Below are 19,982 nucleotides of genomic sequence, written 5' to 3' on the forward strand. Positions count from 1 at the left end.
CTTGACAAAATTTTCTATAGAAATAAAATGTTGACAAAATTTTCTATGGAAGTAAAATGTTGACAAAATTTTGTATAGAAATAAAATGTTGACAAAATGTTCTATAGAAATAAAATGTTGACAAAATTATCTATAGAAATAAAATGTTGACAAAATTTTCTACAGAAATAAATTTTTTACAAAATTTTCTATAGAAATAAAATTTTGACAAAATTTTCTATGGTAATAAAATGTTGACAAACATTGCTATAGAAATAAACTTTTTACAAAACTTTCTACAGAAATGAAATTTTGACAAAACTTTCTATAGTAATAAAATTTGACAATTTTTACATGGCTGTTAGAGGCCATATACTAACGAAATGTACCAAATTTCAACCGCATCGGATGACTTTTGCTCCTCCAAGAGGCTCCGGAGGTCAAATCTGGGGATCGGTTTATATGGGAGCTTTATATAATTATGGACCGATATGGACCAATTTTTGCATGGTTGTTAGAGACCATATACTAACACCGCGTACTAAATTTCAATTGGATCGGATGAATTTTGCTCATCCAAGAGGCTCCAGAGTTCAAATCTGGGGATCGGTTTATATGGGAGCTATATATAATTATGGACCGATATGGACCAATTTTTGCATGCTTGTTAGAGACCGTATACTAACATCAGGTACCCAATTTCAAACGGATCGGATGAATTTTGCCCCTCCAAGAGGCTCCGGAGGTCAAATCTGGGGATCGGTTTATATGGGAGCTATATATAATTATGGACCGATATGGACCAGTTCTTGCATGGTTGTTAGAGACCATATACTAACACCACGTACCAAATTTCAATCGGGTAGGATGAAGTTTGCTCCTCCAAAAGGCTCCGGAGGTCAAATCTGGGGATCGGTTTATATGGGAGCTATATATATTTATGGACCTATATGGACCAATATTTGCATGGTTGTTAGAGACCGTATACTAACATCAGGTACCAAATTTCAACCGGATCGGATGAATTTTGCCCCTCCAAGAGGCTCCGGAGGTCAAATCTATGAATCGGTTTATATGGGGGCTATATATAATTATGGACCGATATGGACCAATTTTTGCATGGTTGTTAGAGACCGTATACTTAGACCACGTACCAAATTTCAACCGGATCGGATGAATTTTGCTGCTCCGGAAGGCTCCGCAAGCCAAATTTGGGGATCGGTTTATATGGGGGCTATACGTAAACGTGGGCCGATATGGCCCGTTTTCAATACCATCCGACCTACATCAATAAAAACTACTTGTGCCAAGTTTCAAGTCGATAGCTAGTTTCGTTCGGAAGTTAGCGTGATTTCCACAGACGGACGGACAGCCGGACAGACGGACAGACGGACGGACGGACGGACGGACGGACATGCTTAGATCGACTCAGAATTTCACCACGACCCAGAATATATATACTTTATGGGGTCTTAGAGCAATATTTCGATGTGTTACAAACGGAATGACAAAGTTAATATACCCCCATCCTATGGTGGAGGGTATAAAAAGAGAAAATCGTTAAATTAGTGTGAGTAATAAATACAAATTTGTAAAAATCGAGCAATATTCTTATGTAAGAGCTACAAGTACGTATAAGTACGATCGGCTAGTACATCAAAATTTGAGTAACATTGGTTAATAAATAAGAGTACTATGGCCAAATTTGGGAAAATCGAGCGATGCATATATATGGAAGCTATATCTAAATCTGAACCAATTTGCACAATATTTTGCGGGTTCGATTAATACCACAAAAGGTTACCTTGTGCAAGATTTGAGTAAGATCAGTTACGAAATGAGGCCTGTATGGTCAAACATAAGGTTATAAGGGCGAATTTTTCAAAATCGGGCGATACATATATGGGAGCTATATCTAAATTTGAACCGATTTCGATGAAATTTTGCACATATAGTTAGTACTATAGAGGACTGGATCTAGCCAACTTTGAGTAAGATCGGTTAATAAATAAGGCTTCTATGGCCTCTTTGACTGTTGTGCAGTTCGGTTGTTTATTATGGATGGTGCTCAGCCCAAGACATTGTGTGCAAAGTGTTTCAATCCGTTTAATTCAGAAAAGCACGTAAAATGTAAACTTTGCAATGGAAAGTTTCACTACTACTGCTCAGGAGTTGCTGAATTAAGTGTTTTCGAATGCATGAAGAAAAACAGGCATATTGTTTATAATTGCGATGTCTGTGTCCATACTGCAAATGACATTGTTGCTAAATTAGCAAATCTCTCACATGAAGTTAAAGAAATGAAAATGATGTTATCTACATTTATAAATCTCTCAACAAATGCCAACAAAACGGGATATACGTCATTGGAATCTCTCCCAGTTAATACTGGTTTGGCTCCTAATACAGATACCTCGGCAAACAACTCTTCGCATGCTAATGGGCTCTCTACAAGTATCTCTCATGGTGTGGTGGTGCTGCCAAGTTTACCTGTTGCTGCTTGTTCTAGGGGTAATGATATTTCAAGTGAGCTTGATGTTTCTACTCTTAATGTTAATCATGTGCACGAGAACAACAACACTGAAGATGGTTCTTCGCGCCAGAGTACTGCTGTTTCGGCTGCTCTCTCCAGCTGTACGAATGTCATAACGACTCATACAGATGACAATTGCAACCAAATAAATAATATTGCTAGTGAAAATGAAAAGGCAAAGGCAAAGCGAAAGCAAAAGCAAAAGCAAAATAATGCCATTATTGGAGTTGATGCTAATGATGAACTTGATGTAGTGTCTTGGAAAAAATGGGTTCACTTGTCTTCTTTTAAACCAACTGTAACTGAGGATCAAATTGTTTCTTATGTTGAGAAACACATGAATATATCTAAAAATGATTTGTTGTGCTATAAATTGGTAAAGAGAGATGCAAATTTACAGCTTATGAAAAGTATTAACTTCAAGTTGGGTGTCTCCCAAGAATTTTATAAAGATTTATTTAAACCAGCTGTTTGGCCGTCTAATGTGAAAGTGCGTCCATTTCATAATTTTCTAAAAGGCCCTCAGAACCAAGAGCTAACGTAAATGATACTAGCGCTCATCGTTCAATTTCTTTTTATTATCAAAATTTGTCCGGTATGAGAACAAAATCATCTAGTGTATTTATGCTAACTTCTCAGATGGATTTCGACGTTTTTGTGTTTGTTGAGACCTGGCTAAATGGAGACTTCTATGATGGCGAATTTTTTAATACGGATATATATAATGTCTTTCGAAAAGATCGTGATTCTTTTAAAACTGGACTTTCCCGTGGGGGAGGTGTATTAATAGCTGTTAACAGAAATTTAAAGCCTATGTTAGTACAACTGCCCAATAGTGACTCACTCTTGGACCAACTGTGTGTTCGGATTACTGGTAGTGCTGGTTTCTTGTTCATATTTGCATCATATATTCCACCCAATAGTAAGGTTGATCTTTACAATGCCCATGTACAAAATATTATTGAATTATGTCCGCAAAATGATGTTGATGCATGTATTATTCTAGGCGATTTTAATTTAAATAATTTAATTTGGTCGAATAGCAATTTTTGTAACTACTTGTATGCAAATAATGTCAACAAAGAATATGAAATCAATTTTATTGATGCGCTTTCGGGTTTGGATTTAGTTCAAATTAATTCATATGCAAATGATTTGAATAGGTTTTTAGATCTTATTTTTATTTCTAAAAATTTGAATTTTTTAATTGATAAATACTCATATCCAATAAGTTCTCCAGGATTGCATCATGTGACATTAAGCATTAAATTAGAATTTTATTATTTTCCTAAAGCTAATGATGTTACTGATAAGTTGGATTTTAATCACTGTAATTTCGATTTACTTAATGAGCTCATTTCTCGTATTAGTTGGATTGATTTATTTTATGGTAAATCTCTTCAAGATTGCTTTAATATTTTCGTTCAGCATATAAATAGTATTTGTTTTGCGAATATTCCACGCTTAAGGCCCAAGGTATACAAACTACCTTGGTATACACAAGGTTTAAAGAAATTAAAAAACAAAAGAAATAAATATCATAAAATGTATAGGAATAATAATTCTGCCGAAAACAAACGAATGTATGAACATTTTTCAAGAGAATTTTCTCATCTAAATAAATTTCTTTATAAGCAGTATGTGCTTAGCTTTGAAAGAAGAATATGTGATAATCCTAAGTCTTTTTGGAATTACATTAATTCTAAGAAAAGTTCTAGTGATTACCCTTCTGTAATGTTTCTTGGTGATAAGAGAGCTGTGACTCCCAAAGACCAAGTAGATTTGTTTGCTGACTATTTTTTCTCCAATTTTCAGTGTATTAATGATGGAATTGATGAGAGTGTTTTAAATAGTGTAAACCATATTATCGATTGGGGTCATTTAGCTATATGTGAGAGCGATGTAATATCTGGTTTGTCTGATCTTTCTGAGAATACTAAGCCCGATAATGATGGCCTTTGTAGCCTACTGCTAAAGAAATGTAGTATGTCTGTTTGTCAGCCATTGGCTTACATTTTTAACTTGTCACTTAAATTAGGTAAATTTTTAGATTGCTGGAAATACTCGTCCATTACTCCAATTCATAAATCTGGCTCGAAGAGTGATATTAGCAATTATAGACCGATTTCTAAACTCTCAAATGTTTCAAAATTGTTTGAACATATTGTTTACAAATATTTTTTTGCGACTGTTGTTCCTTTTTTATCGGAAACGCAGCATGGTTTTATTAAAAAATGTTCAACTGTAACCAATCTTTTGAGTTTTACAAATTATTGTATTTCAAAATTCGAAAAGGGGTGGCAAGTTGACACCATCTATTTCGATCTTTCTAAGGCTTTTGACCGAGTGTCTCATTCCATTATTTTGCTAAAATTGTTTAAGATGGGGGTACATTCAAGCATTCTTAATTGGTTTGATTCATACCTTAAGAACAGAAGTTGTTATGTTTCTATTGGGAATTTTCATTCTAAGCCTTATTATGCTCCCTCTGGTGTTCCCCAGGGTAGTATTTTGGGCCCACTTCTTTTTGTTTTATTCATTGATGATATCAGTTCTTGTTTTCGTTTTGGAAATGTTCTTTTGTATGCGGACGATTTGAAGGTTTTTTCGGCCATTAATTGCAGTAATCACATATCTCAACTTCAGGACGATATTAATCGCCTATATAGTTGGTGTGAAATGAATCGCTTGAAACTGAATATTGGAAAATGCTCGTACATTCGTTTTTCTAGGCGTCTCTTGACCATTGAATCAGAGTATAGTATTAATAACATTTTATTACGCAGAGTTGAAAGTACTTTGGACTTGGGGGTGGTTTTTGATTCGAAGTTCACGTTTAACTTGCACATTGATTACATTGTTCCTAAGTCATATTCTCTCTTAGCTTTCGTTATGAGAAATGCTAAAGATTTCACAAATCCGTACACACTGAAATTGCTATATATTTCTTTTGTTCGGTCTAGGCTTGAATATGCTTCCATGGTTTGGAATCCTTTCTATTCGGTTCATGTTAACCGCATTGAAAGAATTCAAAAGAAATTTTTGAAGGCTTGTCTTGCTTCTCTTAATTTTCAATCACCTTTACCTTCATATGAATCTCGGTGCAAACTTATTCATCTAGATACATTGGTCAATAATCGGTCTCGTTGTTCTGTTTTATTTATATTTAAGCTAGTGTCTGGTTTAATAGATTCTTCTTTTCTTTTAAGTCTTATAAAATTTAAGGTACCTATTCATATTCTTAGATATGAGGAAACTTTTTATATCTCTACTCATACTACAAACTATTCCAGAAATGAGCCAATTACGCGTTCGCTTTTTGAATATAATGCTGTAAATGCTAAACTTAATTTAGACTTATCAATGTCTTTGAAAAAATTTAATGAAGTACTAGAATCTTACTACTTTTAGTTTACGAGCTAGTCTGTAAGGATTTTTTTGTATATCCATAGACTTAAATAAATAAATAAATTTGGGAAACTCGGGCTATACATATTTCGATGATTTTTTGCACATATAGTTAGTGCTATAGAAGATTATATTCAGCCAACTTTGAGTAAGATCGGTTGATAAATAAAGGTTTTTGGCCAAATTTTGGAAAATCGGGCGATACATATATATGAGAGCTATATCTAAATCTGAACCGATTTGGATGAAATTTTGCAGACTTGAAGGGCGATGGAAAAGATTACCTTTTGCCAAATTTGGTGAAGATCCGTTTGAAAAAACGCGCAACGTGACCCCTTTGTCGAAATCGGGCGATACATATATATGGGAGCTATATCTAAATTTGATCCGATTTCTTCCAAATTCAATAGCGTTCGTCCTTGTGCCCAAAAAACTCCCTGTACCAAATTTCATCAAAATCGGTTTATAATTGCGACCGGAATCCTGTGAACAACAAATACATGGACAGACGGACGGACGGACGGACGGACACCAAGCGCTAGATCGACTCAGGAGGTGATTCTGAATCGATCAGTATATATTTTATGGGGTCTAAAATCAATATTTCTGGTAGGCACATTTTTTGGCCGATCAAACTTATTATACCCTCACCACTATGTGGTTTAGGGTATAAAAATGGGTTAAGATGCAGATCGACAGATAAATCAAAAACACATAGTTTACCAAAAAATATATATATTAACTATCTGTTTTTATCTCTGTTTGGTAATTATGTGTAAAAGTGCTAAGTCAGCACCTGTTACAATACACGTGCTAAATCAAATTTAAGGTTGAGTAGGCTTTGCTAAAAAAATTTTAATAGCAATTTTTTGTATGCGATTTTCCGGAAAGTTTACTGTTTGTATTGAAAGCATTTATGGTAACTACTTTTACAGTTTTTCGAAAATACACTGAAAAAACAGTGAACCTACCAGGGAGAAAACTTTCGGTTAATTTTAGAAAATTTTTAATATTTGTAGAAAATTTTAACTAAACAGTATTACAAACGTTGGCATCACGCCGATGTCATAAAAATAAGTTAATATTTTTCGACAAATTCAAGAAAATTTATTAGACATAACTAAGTTTTTTCACTTGTTAAGAAAATTTTGTAGTGTGAAAGAAAAAACTTGGAGTTCAAAATTGCAAAAATGTCTTTAGTGACATACGAAGTTCATGATGGACGCATTTTTGATAAAATTTACCAATTTAAAGAAATTCTGAACTATTTTGTGGAAGACACGAATTTAGTTAATCTTTATGCTTCATTTGTGTATATTTTTTCCTCGAGTTTAGTTAATTTAACTGACGTACGCAAAAAATTATTAGAGTAAAGGAAACTTTCTCCAAACATAATAATTCCAAGAACTAAAATAAAGTTAAATTGGCTTTAGTGAAAGAGAGAGAGTTCACTTTTATTTTTTGAGTGTAGGTTTATTTCACAATTTATTAAGTTTTTTGTCTCTCCTGTAAAATTTCAAAAATTTGAATTAGCACTTTTACAATTTAAGCTAACGTTATATAGTCTGCTTTACTGTCTAAGACCTCCTCGCAATTCGCTGCCAACTTGTTGATGTCGTTTTCCCAAAAGTTGTCAAAGAAATTGTTGATCCAAACATTTATGTTATATTCGTCATCGCAGGTAATACTCCTATTTAGGTGTGATAGAGAGCGTAAAAGCAGATAGCCTGTAGGTGCAAGATCCGGAGAGTATGGTGAATGCTGAAAAACGTCTCATTAGTTCCATTGAAGAGCTATTTGAGGGGAAGGAGGTATTCCCTTCCATTTGTAATACATCAACTATAATGAAAATGGACCAAACAAGAATATATTGGGTTGTAGCATAAGTTCAGAGCGAAACAAAAATTTATTTGACAAAAAAACAATAATCATATTAAATCCAGAAGCCAGAGTTTTATCCCGAATTGCTTGAAATTTTGCACGAGGACTACAATTGGTAGTATAGTCGAGTGTGCAAAATTTGGTTGAAATCGGTTCAGATTAAGATATAGCTCCCATATATATCTTTTGCCCGATATAGACTTATATGGCCCCAGAAGCCAGAGTTTCGGCCCAATTTGGTTGAAATTTTGCACATGGAGTACAATTAGTAGTGTAGTCAAGTGTTAGGTTAGGTGGCAGCCCGATGTATCAGGCTCACTTAGACTATTCAGTCCATTGTGATACCACATTGGTGAACTTCTCTCTTATCACTGAGTGCTGCCCGATTCCATGTTAAGCTCAATGACAAGGGACCTCCTTTTTATAGCCGAGTCCGAACGGCTTTCCACATTGCAGTGAAACCACTTAGAGAAGCTTTGAAACCCTCAGAAATGTCACCAGCATTACTGAGGTGGATAATCCAACGCTGAAAAACTTTTTGGTGTTCGGTCGAAGCAGGAATCGAACCCACGACCTTATGTATGCAAGGCGGGCATGCTAACCATTGCACCACGGTGCATTGCGATTTCAATCAAATTTAGTCAAGTGTGCTAAATTTGATTGAAATCGGTTCAGATTTAGATATAGCTCCCATATATAGCTTTCGCCCGATTTACACTCATATGACCACAGAGGCCAATTTTTAACTCCGATTTAGTTGAAATTTTGCACAGGGAGTACAATTAGCATTGTTGCTATGCGTGCCAAATTTGGTTGAAATCGGTTCAGATTTAGGTATAGCTCCCATATATATGTTTTTCTGATTTCGACAAAAATGGTCAAAATACCAACATTTTCCTTGTAAAATCGTCTCTGCTTAGTCCAAAAGTTGTAAAAATTACTCTCATTTTCCTAAACTTCTAATACATATATAGCGAGCGATAAATCATAAATAAACTTTTGCGAAGTTTTCTTAAAATTGCTCCAGATTTAAATGTTTCCCATATTTATACCATTCACCACTACTGTGGTACATGGTATAATAAGTTTGTGCATTTGTATGTAACGCCAAGAAGGAGTAATCATAGACCAACCTTTTAGTATACGGATCGGCTTAGAATTAAATTCTGAGTCGATTTAGCGATGTCCGTCTGTCTGTCTGTCTGTTGGTGTATTTTTGTGTGCAAAGTACAGCTCGCAGTTTTAGTCCGATTGTCCTAAAATTTGGTACAGGGTCCTGTTTCGGCTCAAGGACGATCCCTGTTGATTTTGGAAAAAATCGGTTCAGATTTAGGTATAGCTGCCATATATATTTTTCACCGATCTGGTCATAATTGGCGTGTATATTAACCGATCTTCCTAAAATTCCGTACATCCGAATATTTTATGAGTCTCGAAAAACATGCAAAATATCAGCCAAATCGGTTCAGAGTTAGATATAGCTACCATATATATCTTTCGCCAGATATGCACTTGTAATGATCCAGAAACCAGAGCTTTATCCCGATTTGCTTGAAATTTTGCACGAGGAGTACAATTGGTAGTCGAGTGTGCAAAATTTGATTGGAATCGGTTCAGATTTAGATATAGCTCCCATATATATATCTTTTGCCCGATATGGACTTATATGGCCCCAGAAGCCAGAGTTTAGGCCCAATTTGGTTGAAATTTTGCACATGGAGTACAATTAGTAGTGTAGTCAAGTGTGCTAAATTTTATTGAAATCGGTTCAGATTTAGATATAGCTCCCATATATATCTTTCGCCCGATATTGACTAATATGGTCCTAGAAGCCAGAGTTTTGGCCCAATTTGGTTGAAATTTTGCACTAGGAATACAATTGTAGTGCCGCTAAGTTGAAACCGGTTTAGATTTATATATAGCTCCCATGTATAGCTTTCGCCCGATTTACACTCATTTGCCCACAGAGGCCAATTTTTTGCTCCGATTTAGTTGAAATTTTGCATAGGGAGTAGACTTAGCATTGTCGCCATGCGTGCCAAATTTGGTTGAAATTGGTTCAGATTTAGATATATCTCCCATATATAGCTTTCGCCCGATTTACACTCATATGACCGCAGAGGCCAATTTTTAACTCCGATTTAGTTGAAATTTTGCATAGGGAGTAGAATTAGCATTGTCGCCATGCGTGCTAAATTTGGTTGAAATCGGTTCAGATTTAGATATATATCCCCCATATATAGCTTTCGCCCGATTTACACTCATATGACCACAGAGGCCAATTTTTAACTCCGATTTAGTTGAAATTTTGCACAGAAAGTAGAATTAGCATTGTTGCTATGCGTGCCAAATTTGGTTGAAATCGGTTCAGATTTAGATATAGCTCCCATATATATGTTTTTCTGATTTCGACAAAAATGGTGAAAATACCAACATTTTCCTTGTAAAATCGCCACTGCTTAGTCGAAAAGTTGTAAAAATTACTAATTTTCCTAAACTTCTAATACATATATATCGAGCGATAAATCATAAATAAACTTTTGCGAAGTTTCCTTAAAATTGCTTCAGATTTAAATGTTTCACATATTTATACCCTTCACCACTACTGTGGTACAGGGTATAATCTACAAAGTGGTGCAGGGTATAATATAGTCGGCCTCGCCCGACTTTAGACTTTCCTTACTTGTTTTTACTAATATTGTGTTCCACCCTAGTGCATTAGCCGGCTTAAATTTTGAGTCTACAGATTTTGTAGAAATCTATCAAATTCTGTCCAGATCGAATGATATTTAAATATATGTATTAGGGACAAACCTTTATATATAGCCCCCAACATATTTGACAGATGTGATATGGTATCGAAAATTTAGATCTACAAAGTGGTGCAGGGTATAATATAATCGGCCCCGCCCGGCTTTAGACTTTCCTTACTTGTTTATTATGCCCAAATTTCAAAATTCTTTAGTCTTTTCAATGCTACCTGGAGGAGTTTTTCATCGTGATCTTCAAGTCTATATGGATCTGTTTTCTTATGCAGCTATTTTATATATAGAAATTGGGATTTTATTTCTTGAGTATCTATAAGCCACCATATTTATTCATAAAAATGTGTCTTCAAAATATGATTTACGAAACACCACATCGTCTTTAAAAACGAAACACAGCTATATCAATGTATGTTCACAGTTACGCCAGAAAGAATATTCTTACACTATTATCCTGTTTTTCGTTTTCATTGATTTTCTTCCTCTGATCTCATCTAAAGTAATACATCTTCAGTATGTAGCATGAAGCTGCATCGCTTATTTTACCATTTTCTCCAATATATCTTTTCATACATATTGGAAAATGGATGTGCATCTATATGCACACCCATAAAAGTACAATAATGCTGAGAAGAAAATTTACATAAAACTTCATGCGAATGGCCATTATTCATGTAAGGACACCCATACTGGCACTTCAAAAAGAAACGTACAACCACTGCAGTTGTAACTTTAAAATTTACGACAATTCACATATAAGTATGGATCTGTATATAGCAGTTATAGAAAATGCACAGTGTTCCGCTTTCAATACATATAAAATTCTAAGAAATGATATAGAGATTTTGTAAGATTTTCAGAAATAGATTTGATAGACATTTGATATATTTGGCAGTGTCTTGATTCGATTTACCGCTGTCCGTCCATGCGCTTGTTCACATATATGTAAGGATCTGTAGATATCAGTTATACAAACTGCATAGTGTTCGGTATCAAATTTGTGTAATATGTTTGGCAATGCGCTGAGTTGATTAAGTGATGTCCGTCAATCCATGTGTTTTTCTGTCTGTGTATAAATTTTTCGTATCAAAGCCTACGTCGTAGTTGATTTAGTAATGTCCTCCATGTGTCTTTTTAATCTTTGTACACAGAAAAAAATTTACGTAGCTAAACTAACGCTAAATTTAACTTATTTTTATTGGAAAACATTTATTTGCTAGTAGTTCAATTTTATTATTGTTATCGAAATTTTCCACAGCTGAATGAAATCTTACTTTTTCTAAGTATGTCTCAAAAATTTTATGAACTAAACGTGGGTATAAAGTTCAATGAACGTACACATAAGTTCAATATGAACTAAAACAAAAGAAGATTTTCGTACGATTCCCAAAAATAGTAAGAATGAACTACTGTATGGTTAAAATGGTAATGATTTGGCGTCAATGATTTTCTTCTATACTTTTAGTTAATTTTTTTCTTCTATGAGAGAATGTAATTTCGTGAACTACAGTTAAAAAGTACAACAGGGCATAAAAATTTCGTGGTTTTAACAACGCTTTGTGGAAATCTCAAAATGTGGAATAAAATTTAGTTCAACTTTCGTGCGAGGTAGTTCATTCTTCCTATAAAACAATTCACTTTTTTTCGGTGTATACGTTTTAAGAACCAAACGATATGTCACAGTTTTAAAGCAACCGACTTGCAAATTAGTACACGGCCCCGTGTTTTAGCCAGAATCGATTTTGGTAGAAATCGATCTAGGTATTTTTTGTCTTTTTATACATATTAACAATCAAACAATATATCACAGTTTTAGTCCAGCCAATTTGAAAATTGGTCCACAGTCTCTTTTTAGGTCAGAATTGATTTTGCTGGAAATCGATCTAGATTTATATATAGCACCTAAAAATCTCCTTCACTATGGTGGCTGATATGTAATACAACAAAGTAAAGCGCTATATTTTTTAATTTTTGTGTTCAAAAACAAAAAATTTCAAAAATAACATAACCATGCAAAAATTTAGAATTTGTTCAGATTTGTTCGAATTGGCTACTTTTGACACAAAATATGGCCTCAACGCGACCAACAAATGCAGCAGAAAAATGGATCTGCTGTATTTTCGCACATTCCACTCGAAGTACCGTCGTGGCATTATCGAGACTGCTATTTTTATACCTTCCACCATAGGATGGGGGTATATTAACTTTGTCATTCCGTTTGCAACACATCGAAATATTGCTCGTGGTGAAATTCTGAGTCGATCTGAGCATGTCCGTCCGTCCGTCCGTCCGTCCGTCCGTCTGTTGAAATCACGCTAACTTCCGAACGAAACAAGCTATCGACTTGAAACTTGGCACAAGTAGTTCTTATTGATGTAGGTCAGATGGTATTGCAAATGGGCCATATCGGTCCACTTTTACGTATAGCCCCCATATAAACGGACCCCCAAATTTGGCTTGCGAATCCTCTAAGGGAAGCAAATTTCTTCCGATCCGGCTGAAATTTGGTACATGGTGTTAGTATATGGTCTCTAACAACTGTGCAAAAATTGGTCCACATCGGTTCATAATTATATATAGCCCCCATGTAAACCGATCCCACGATTTGGTTTGCGGAGTCTCTAAGAAAAGCAAATTTCATCCGATCCGTCTGAAATTTGGTACATAGGGTAAGTATATGGTCTCTAACAACTGTGCACAAATTGGTTCACATCGGTCAATAATTGTATATAGCACCGATATAAACCGATCCTCCGATTTGGCTTGCGGAGCCTCTAAGAGAAGCAAATTTCATCCAATCCGGCTGAAATTTGGTACATGGTGTAAGCATATGGTCTCTACACGCAAAGAAAAAAAAAAACGTGTACCAAAAACGTTTTTCTTTTGTTAGAGTTTTTTGAATTGCTTCGAAAATTTTAAACTTTTATCACCAAAAAACTTCGTTTGTTACAAAATTTTTATTTTTTCAATAAAAAAAAAGTTATTTTTGAAACAACAACACAACCCATTTCGTTTATATCCAACACTGTTCTTTTCTGACTTTAGGTCTTTAATAAGACACATTTTACAGTTCAAAATTTAATATACTACAATGTAATGTTGAACATTTTTTCGGAATCTTCCGAACATATCTGGAATATATGTTAAAAAAAAAACTTTGGTCGAAGCAGGGTTCGAACCCACGACCCTTGGCATGCAAGTCGGACATAGCAACCACTGCTCCACGGTGCCAAACTAAATGTTTGTTTGAGTTAAATAAACTTTGTTTATTCGGTTCGTGGGCGCCGCAAGCTATGCTATATAAATATAACTTATATGGATATTTATCTATTGATGACCATAACAGGTACATAGCTCAGTGGTTAGTGTGTTGGCTTACAAAGTGCATGGTCCGCGGTTCGATTCTCCGTCCAGGCGAAAGGTAAAAAAAATTAAAAAATTTATAAAATCGTATAATTCCTTCTACATTGTTGGTATTACAGGAAAAGGTGTTAAGAACTAAAAAACCTCGTGGATGTGAGAAAGATGGAAAAGAATAAACGTTTATCACAAAAAGTATATACTTTTCTTCCAAATACACTTCTTTACAGCGAAAAGCAAATGAGAAACGAACTTTGTTTGTCTAAAATTTCGTTTGGGAGGGGATCGGTTTATATCCCCCATATAAACCGATCCCCAGATTTGACCTCCGGTGCCTTTTGGAGAAGCAAAATTCATCCGATCTGGTAGAAATTTGGTACGTGGTGGTAGTATATGATATTTAACAACCATGCCAAAAATGGTCCATATCAGTCCATAATCATATATAGCCCCCAAAAAAAAACAGATCCCGAGATTTGGTTTTGGAGCCTCTTGGAAGAGCAAATTTCATCCGAGTCAGTTGAAATTTGGTACATTGTGCTAGTATATGGCCGTTAATAACCATGCCTAACTAGGTCCATATCGATCTATAGTTATATATAGCCCTCAGATAAATCGATCCCCAATCATACAAAAATTGGTCCATATCAAGTTCATAATTTTATATAGCCCCCATATAAGCGATCCCCATATTTCAAATCTGGCTCTCTACGTACCGTGCAAAAGTCCATATCGATTCGTAATTTTTGTAGACATACTTTTTGTCATATTTTTAGACATATTTTTGTCTAATATACACCACGTATGGACTAACTCACAATTTAGAAAACGATGTTAAGAAGTTTGAAAATACCACAACCCAAGTAATGCGATTGTGGATGACAGTCTTTCGTAGAAGTTTCTACGAAATCCATGGTGGAGGGTACATAAGATTCGGCCTGGCCGAACTTACGGCCGTATATACTTGTTATTTTTCTTACTCTCCCAAAATGATCTATCCATAAAAGTCCAACGGAATGAGATTCGGAGATTTTGGTGACCCTTATGCGGAATACATGAAGCGAAAAACCTCCTTTTTAAACTATTCTTGTTTGAAGCGTGGAGTGTTCATGATCTGCGGCGCAATTTTTGTCTGTCCATGGCTTCAGGACTTTTTCCCGAAAATATCCGGCATTTATTTTGACACCATGATCGATTAATACGAGCGAGATTTGACCATTTGACTTTTCTGCGGTTCACACCGTAGCTATAGACTGTAGGTTTTCAGCTGACCTCTTTGACAAATAGGCCCATTCATTTTGTTTGTTTACAAACTGCCCAATTCGGAAGGGCTTCTCATCGCAGACATCCAGCTTCGGTAACTGACCACTTTCGTGCAAGCAAAGGAACATTTTGCCCCTTTCCAGTCGAAAATTTTTTTGTGCATCGGCCAGCTTTTGTAGGTTTTGGATCTTCCGTGACTGTACTCCAAACTAATTGACTTCAAATTAGTAAATAATAAATAATTGGTTGCTATAATGCTGAAGGGAAAAAATACGGTGGAAGCAAAAACTTGGTTTGATAATGAGTTTCCAGACTCTGCCCCAGAGAAATCAACAATAATTGATTGGTATGCAAAATTCAAGCGGGGTGAAATGAACACGGAGGACGATGAACGCAGTGGACGCCCAAAAGAGGTGGTTACCGACGAAAACATCAAAAAAATGCACAAAATGATTTTGAATGATCGTAAAATGATGTTGATCGAGATAGCAGAGGCCTTAAAGATATCAAAGGAACGTGTTGGTCATATCATGCATCAATATTTGGATATGCGGAAGCTCTGTGCAAAATGGGTGCCGCGCGAGCTCTCATTTGACCAAAAACAACAACGTGTTGATGATTCTGAGCGGTGTTTGCAGTTGTTAACTCGTAATACACCCGAGTTTTTCCGTCGATATGTGACAATGGATGAAACATGGCTCCATCACTACACTCCTGAACCCAATCGACAGTCGGCTGAGTGGACAGCGACCGGTGAACCGTCTCCGAAGCGTGGAAAGACTCAAAAGTCCGCTGGCAAAGTAATGGCCTCTGTTTTTTGGGATGCGCATGGAATAATTTTTATCGATTATCTTGAGAAGGGAAAAAAACCATCAACATTATATGGCGTTATTGGAGCGTTTGAAGCTCGAAATCGCGGCAAAACGGCCCCATATTAAGAAGAAAAAAAGCGTTGTTCCACCAAGACAACGCACCGTGCCACAAGTCATTGAGAACGATGGTAAAAATTCATGAATTGGGCTTCGAATTGCTTCCCCACCCACCGTATTCTCCAGATCTAGCCCCCAGCGACGTTTTCTTGTTCTCAGACCTCAAAACGATGCTCGCAGGGAAAAAATTTGGCCGCAATGAAGAGGTGATCGCCGAAACTGAGGCCTATTTTGAGGCAAAACCGAAGGAGTACTACCAAAATGGTATCAAAAAATTGGAAGGTCGTTATAATCGTTGTATCGCTCTTGAAGGGAACTATGTTGAATAATAAAAATGAATTTGGACAAAAAAAAAATGCATTTTTCTTTGTTAGACCTGGGACTTATCAGCCAACTTGTTAAAACCTAATTTTAATAATATTTAGTGTTCTTTAGGTGCCCAAAATAAATTGCATTCTCGTCTATTTTAACTGGCAGTAGAATTCAAACCGTGAGAAATATCTATGATATCTCTAAATTTCAAACAAATCGGAAGAAAATTTTTGATTCCATGTCCTTAAAAACTCCAATCACGTAATCAGTACATATGGGGGCTATTTCAAAACATAACCCGATATGTTCTAAATTTGTGCACAGGTCTTTACCACCTTCAAATATCTCTAGATTTCCCATTTCAAGCAGAGTGAATAAAGATAAGAAGTTTTATGATCTAAAGACGTCAAATCGAGGGATACGTTTATATTAGAATATGGACTTTTAATTTAACATATCTCCTTATGTATCGCAAAATCCAACAAATAGGATAAAAATAGCGGTATCTATATGCTCAAAAAATCTAATCGGAAGATTAGTTTATGTTGGTGATATATCAAAACCTGCAAAAGACCAAATTCCATTGTGATTTGCTGCAGGCAAAATTTCAAATCGATAGCTTCGTTATTGGAAGCAATAGCGTAATTACAACAGACAAGCAAACAGACGGACGTCGATATATTTTCTTAGAATTTCTTACTGATCACGAATATATTTTCTTTATATACAAACGGAATGAAAGGCATATTATACCTCCATCATCCTACGTTGGTGTGATGGTGATTTAAGTTCAAAGGCAGTCATGCCTTTGGTCTTAAATCGTTTTCTGCAATGTCAGGCTAACATGAAAAGTAGTAGCCAATATGTCTTTTCGAAAAACACTGTGATATTTCTACATAGTGTGAAAAGCATTGAAAGTCTAGTAGATATTTCAAAAGCAAGTCAATAATATCGACTTTAGTTCATTGTAATGCATTCTACTTAAGTCAGAAGGGTAATGGCGGAAGATGTTAGAGGTCCAATAGCGTAGGCAACAGTGAGTGAGAAGTTCGTATTTACTTTATATAGTACGAGTATGGGGCTTTTAAAATGCACAAAAGGCCAAGAGATATAGGAGAAATGCGAAAGAAACCCATTCGTCTATGGACTTGTGGAACTACACTCGAATTGCTGTGTAATATGCATGTCTGTGTGTGAGCACATGCATGTTTATTGACTTGCAACTCACCGTAATGTTGGTACGCGGATATGCGATTATATTCATGAGACTCAATGAAGTGCTCCAAAATTGATAAAATGGAAATGTGTATATCATTTCTTCTCTGTATATGGGAATAGAAGAGGATGTGTTGTGTTCCAAAATAATGCGTTATACCATCAACATAATTGGAAATCACTAAGTTGTGATAAGAAAGAATTTCTCATTCTATGGTTTATGTATGGAAACAATATAATTTAAATTGGGGAACAACATATAATCGCTTAACTTTGCAACAAAGGAGTGACTAATCCTAAATCTATAATACCCTTAACTACCACTATAGGGTGGCTGATATGCATTGCAACCATCTTTAGCTTGCTATCATTATTAACCCTCCGATAGGTGATAACCTCTAATTATACTTATAGGTACAATGCAACAATATATTGTTGTGGTAGTTAAATGTTCTGAACAAACTGGATTATTGGAGGAAAAATAAAGGGTGATTCTTTTGAGGTTAGGATTTTCATGCATTAGTATTTGACAGATCACGTGGGATTTCAGACATGGTGTCAAAGAGAAAGATGCTCAGTATGCTTTGACATTTCATCATGAATAGACTTACTAACGAGCCACAACGTCGAATTTTCAGTGAATGGGCCCTAGAAAAGTTGGCAGAAAATCCGCTTTTTTATCGACAAATTTTGTTCAGCGATGAGGCTCATTTCTGGTTGAATGGCTACGTAAATAAGCAAAATTGCCGCATTTGGAGTGAAGAGCAACCAGAAGCCGTTCAAGAACTGCCCATGCATCCCGAAAAATGCACTGTTTGGTGTGGTTTGTACGCTGGTGGAATCATTGGACCGTATTTTTTCAAAGATGCTGTTGGACGCAACGTTACGGTGAATGGCGATCGCTATCGTTCGATGCTAACAAACTTTTTGTTGCCAAAAATGGAAGAACTGAACTTGGTTGACATGTGGTTGCAACAAGATGGCGCTACATGCCACACTGCTCGCGATTCTATGGCCATTTTGAGGGAAAACTTCGGAGAACAATTCATCTCAAGAAATGGACCGGTAAGTTGGCCACCAAGATCATGCGATTTGACGCCTTTAGACTATTTTTTGTGGGGCTACGTCAAGTCTAAAGTCTACAGAAATAAGCCAGCAACTATTCCAGCTTTGGAAGACAACATTTCCGAAGAAATTCGGGCTATTCCGGCCGAAATGCTCGAAAAAGTTGCCCAAAATTGGACTTTCCGAATGGACCACCTAAGACGCAGCCGCGGTCAACATTTAAATGAAATTATCTTCAAAAAGTAAATGTCATGGACCAATCTAACGTTTCAAATAAAGAACCGATGAGATTTTGCAAATTTTATGCGTTTTTTTTTTTAAAAAAAGTTATCAAGCTCTTAACAAATCACCCTTTAATACGATTTTTTAGTGACGTTCGTTTTGTTCATAGTATTATTGGCATGGTCCGAAAATAGGCATATCTTGCACAATTTTAAGAAGCCGATGGCTATGAAACATGTAGAGAAATATAAACACTTAGATTAACCACGATTTGTATTAATAAAGTTTAAATAACATTTTTGTACTTGTAGTTTCACTATAGCGGATATATCCACGGAACACAAAAAATTATGTACTACCAAGCAAATTATAAAATTATTTTCTGAAGAGATTTTAGTATTATTAGTTGTTTCAAACTAAGAAAAAAACAAGTATATAAAGCAGAAAGCTCGGCCGGGCCGAACCTTAAATACCCACCACCATGAATCAAATATAATAGTTTGAGGGGTTTGATGACAGATATTTTCCCAATCAGATCAGTTCAACCAGTACGCTTCCCACAGATATATATACAGATTTTACTTATGAAGACTAGATCAGATTCTGAATTTATAAGAACCATTTTTTGTTTGAATTTTAGAGGAATCATAAACATCTCTTGTAAGTGTGCAAGAAAATGATGAAATAACGCCTTGATTTGAAATCTAAAATTTGTGGATTTTCATCCCAATTATTTAAATGACTATGAGAAGTAAAATCTGGAAATTTTGCATTCAGTTTCAAGCAATTTTCATGATCAGTGCGCCTTCTATAACCTCAATAAGTGAAATCGGTCTATATGGAGGCCTTACCAAATGGACCGATAACATTAAATCATAACAAAGTGTTTATGGGTTTAAAAAAGGGTATATTTTCAATTTGTGGCAAATCGGACAAAAACTACAATTTCTAGAACCCCTAGGAGTTAAATACGGAGTTCGGTGTTATGGGGGCTATACCAAAACATGGAAGGACACACAGTATTCAGTATATTTAATTGTAGTTCTAGAA

At 35.5% G+C, this 19,982-nt stretch overlaps 1 protein-coding gene across 1 annotated transcript; it reads left to right on the top strand.

Moving 5' to 3' along the window:
• Positions 1-3,109: 3,109 nt before the first annotated feature.
• LOC142235963 (uncharacterized) lies at positions 3,110-18,130 on the top strand. Its single transcript, XM_075307213.1, has 4 exons — positions 3,110-3,675; positions 3,745-3,988; positions 4,151-4,496; positions 18,060-18,130. Exons 1-4 carry the CDS (start codon positions 3,110-3,112, stop codon positions 18,128-18,130), a joined length of 1,227 nt encoding a protein of 408 aa, XP_075163328.1.
• The last annotated feature ends 1,852 nt before the right edge of the window (positions 18,131-19,982 follow it).

The sequence above is a fragment of the Haematobia irritans genome, chromosome 4 (assembly GCF_050003625.1).
Source record: "Haematobia irritans isolate KBUSLIRL chromosome 4, ASM5000362v1, whole genome shotgun sequence".
NCBI lineage: Eukaryota > Metazoa > Arthropoda > Insecta > Diptera > Muscidae > Haematobia > Haematobia irritans.

What these genes read in the sequence shown, in the direction of transcription:
- LOC142235963 (XM_075307213.1), top strand. Translation starts at nt 3,110, where the DNA reads ATGAGAACAAAATCATCTAGTGTATTTATGCTAACTTCTCAGATGGAT. An exon ending in TATGCAAATGATTTGAATAG is followed by an intron (nt 3,676 to 3,744) that starts GTTTTTAGATCT and finishes ATATCCAATAAG; the next exon opens with TTCTCCAGGATTGCATCATG. An exon ending in CCTACTGCTAAAGAAATGTA is followed by an intron (nt 4,497 to 18,059) that starts GTATGTCTGTTT and finishes TTATACTTATAG; the next exon opens with GTACAATGCAACAATATATT.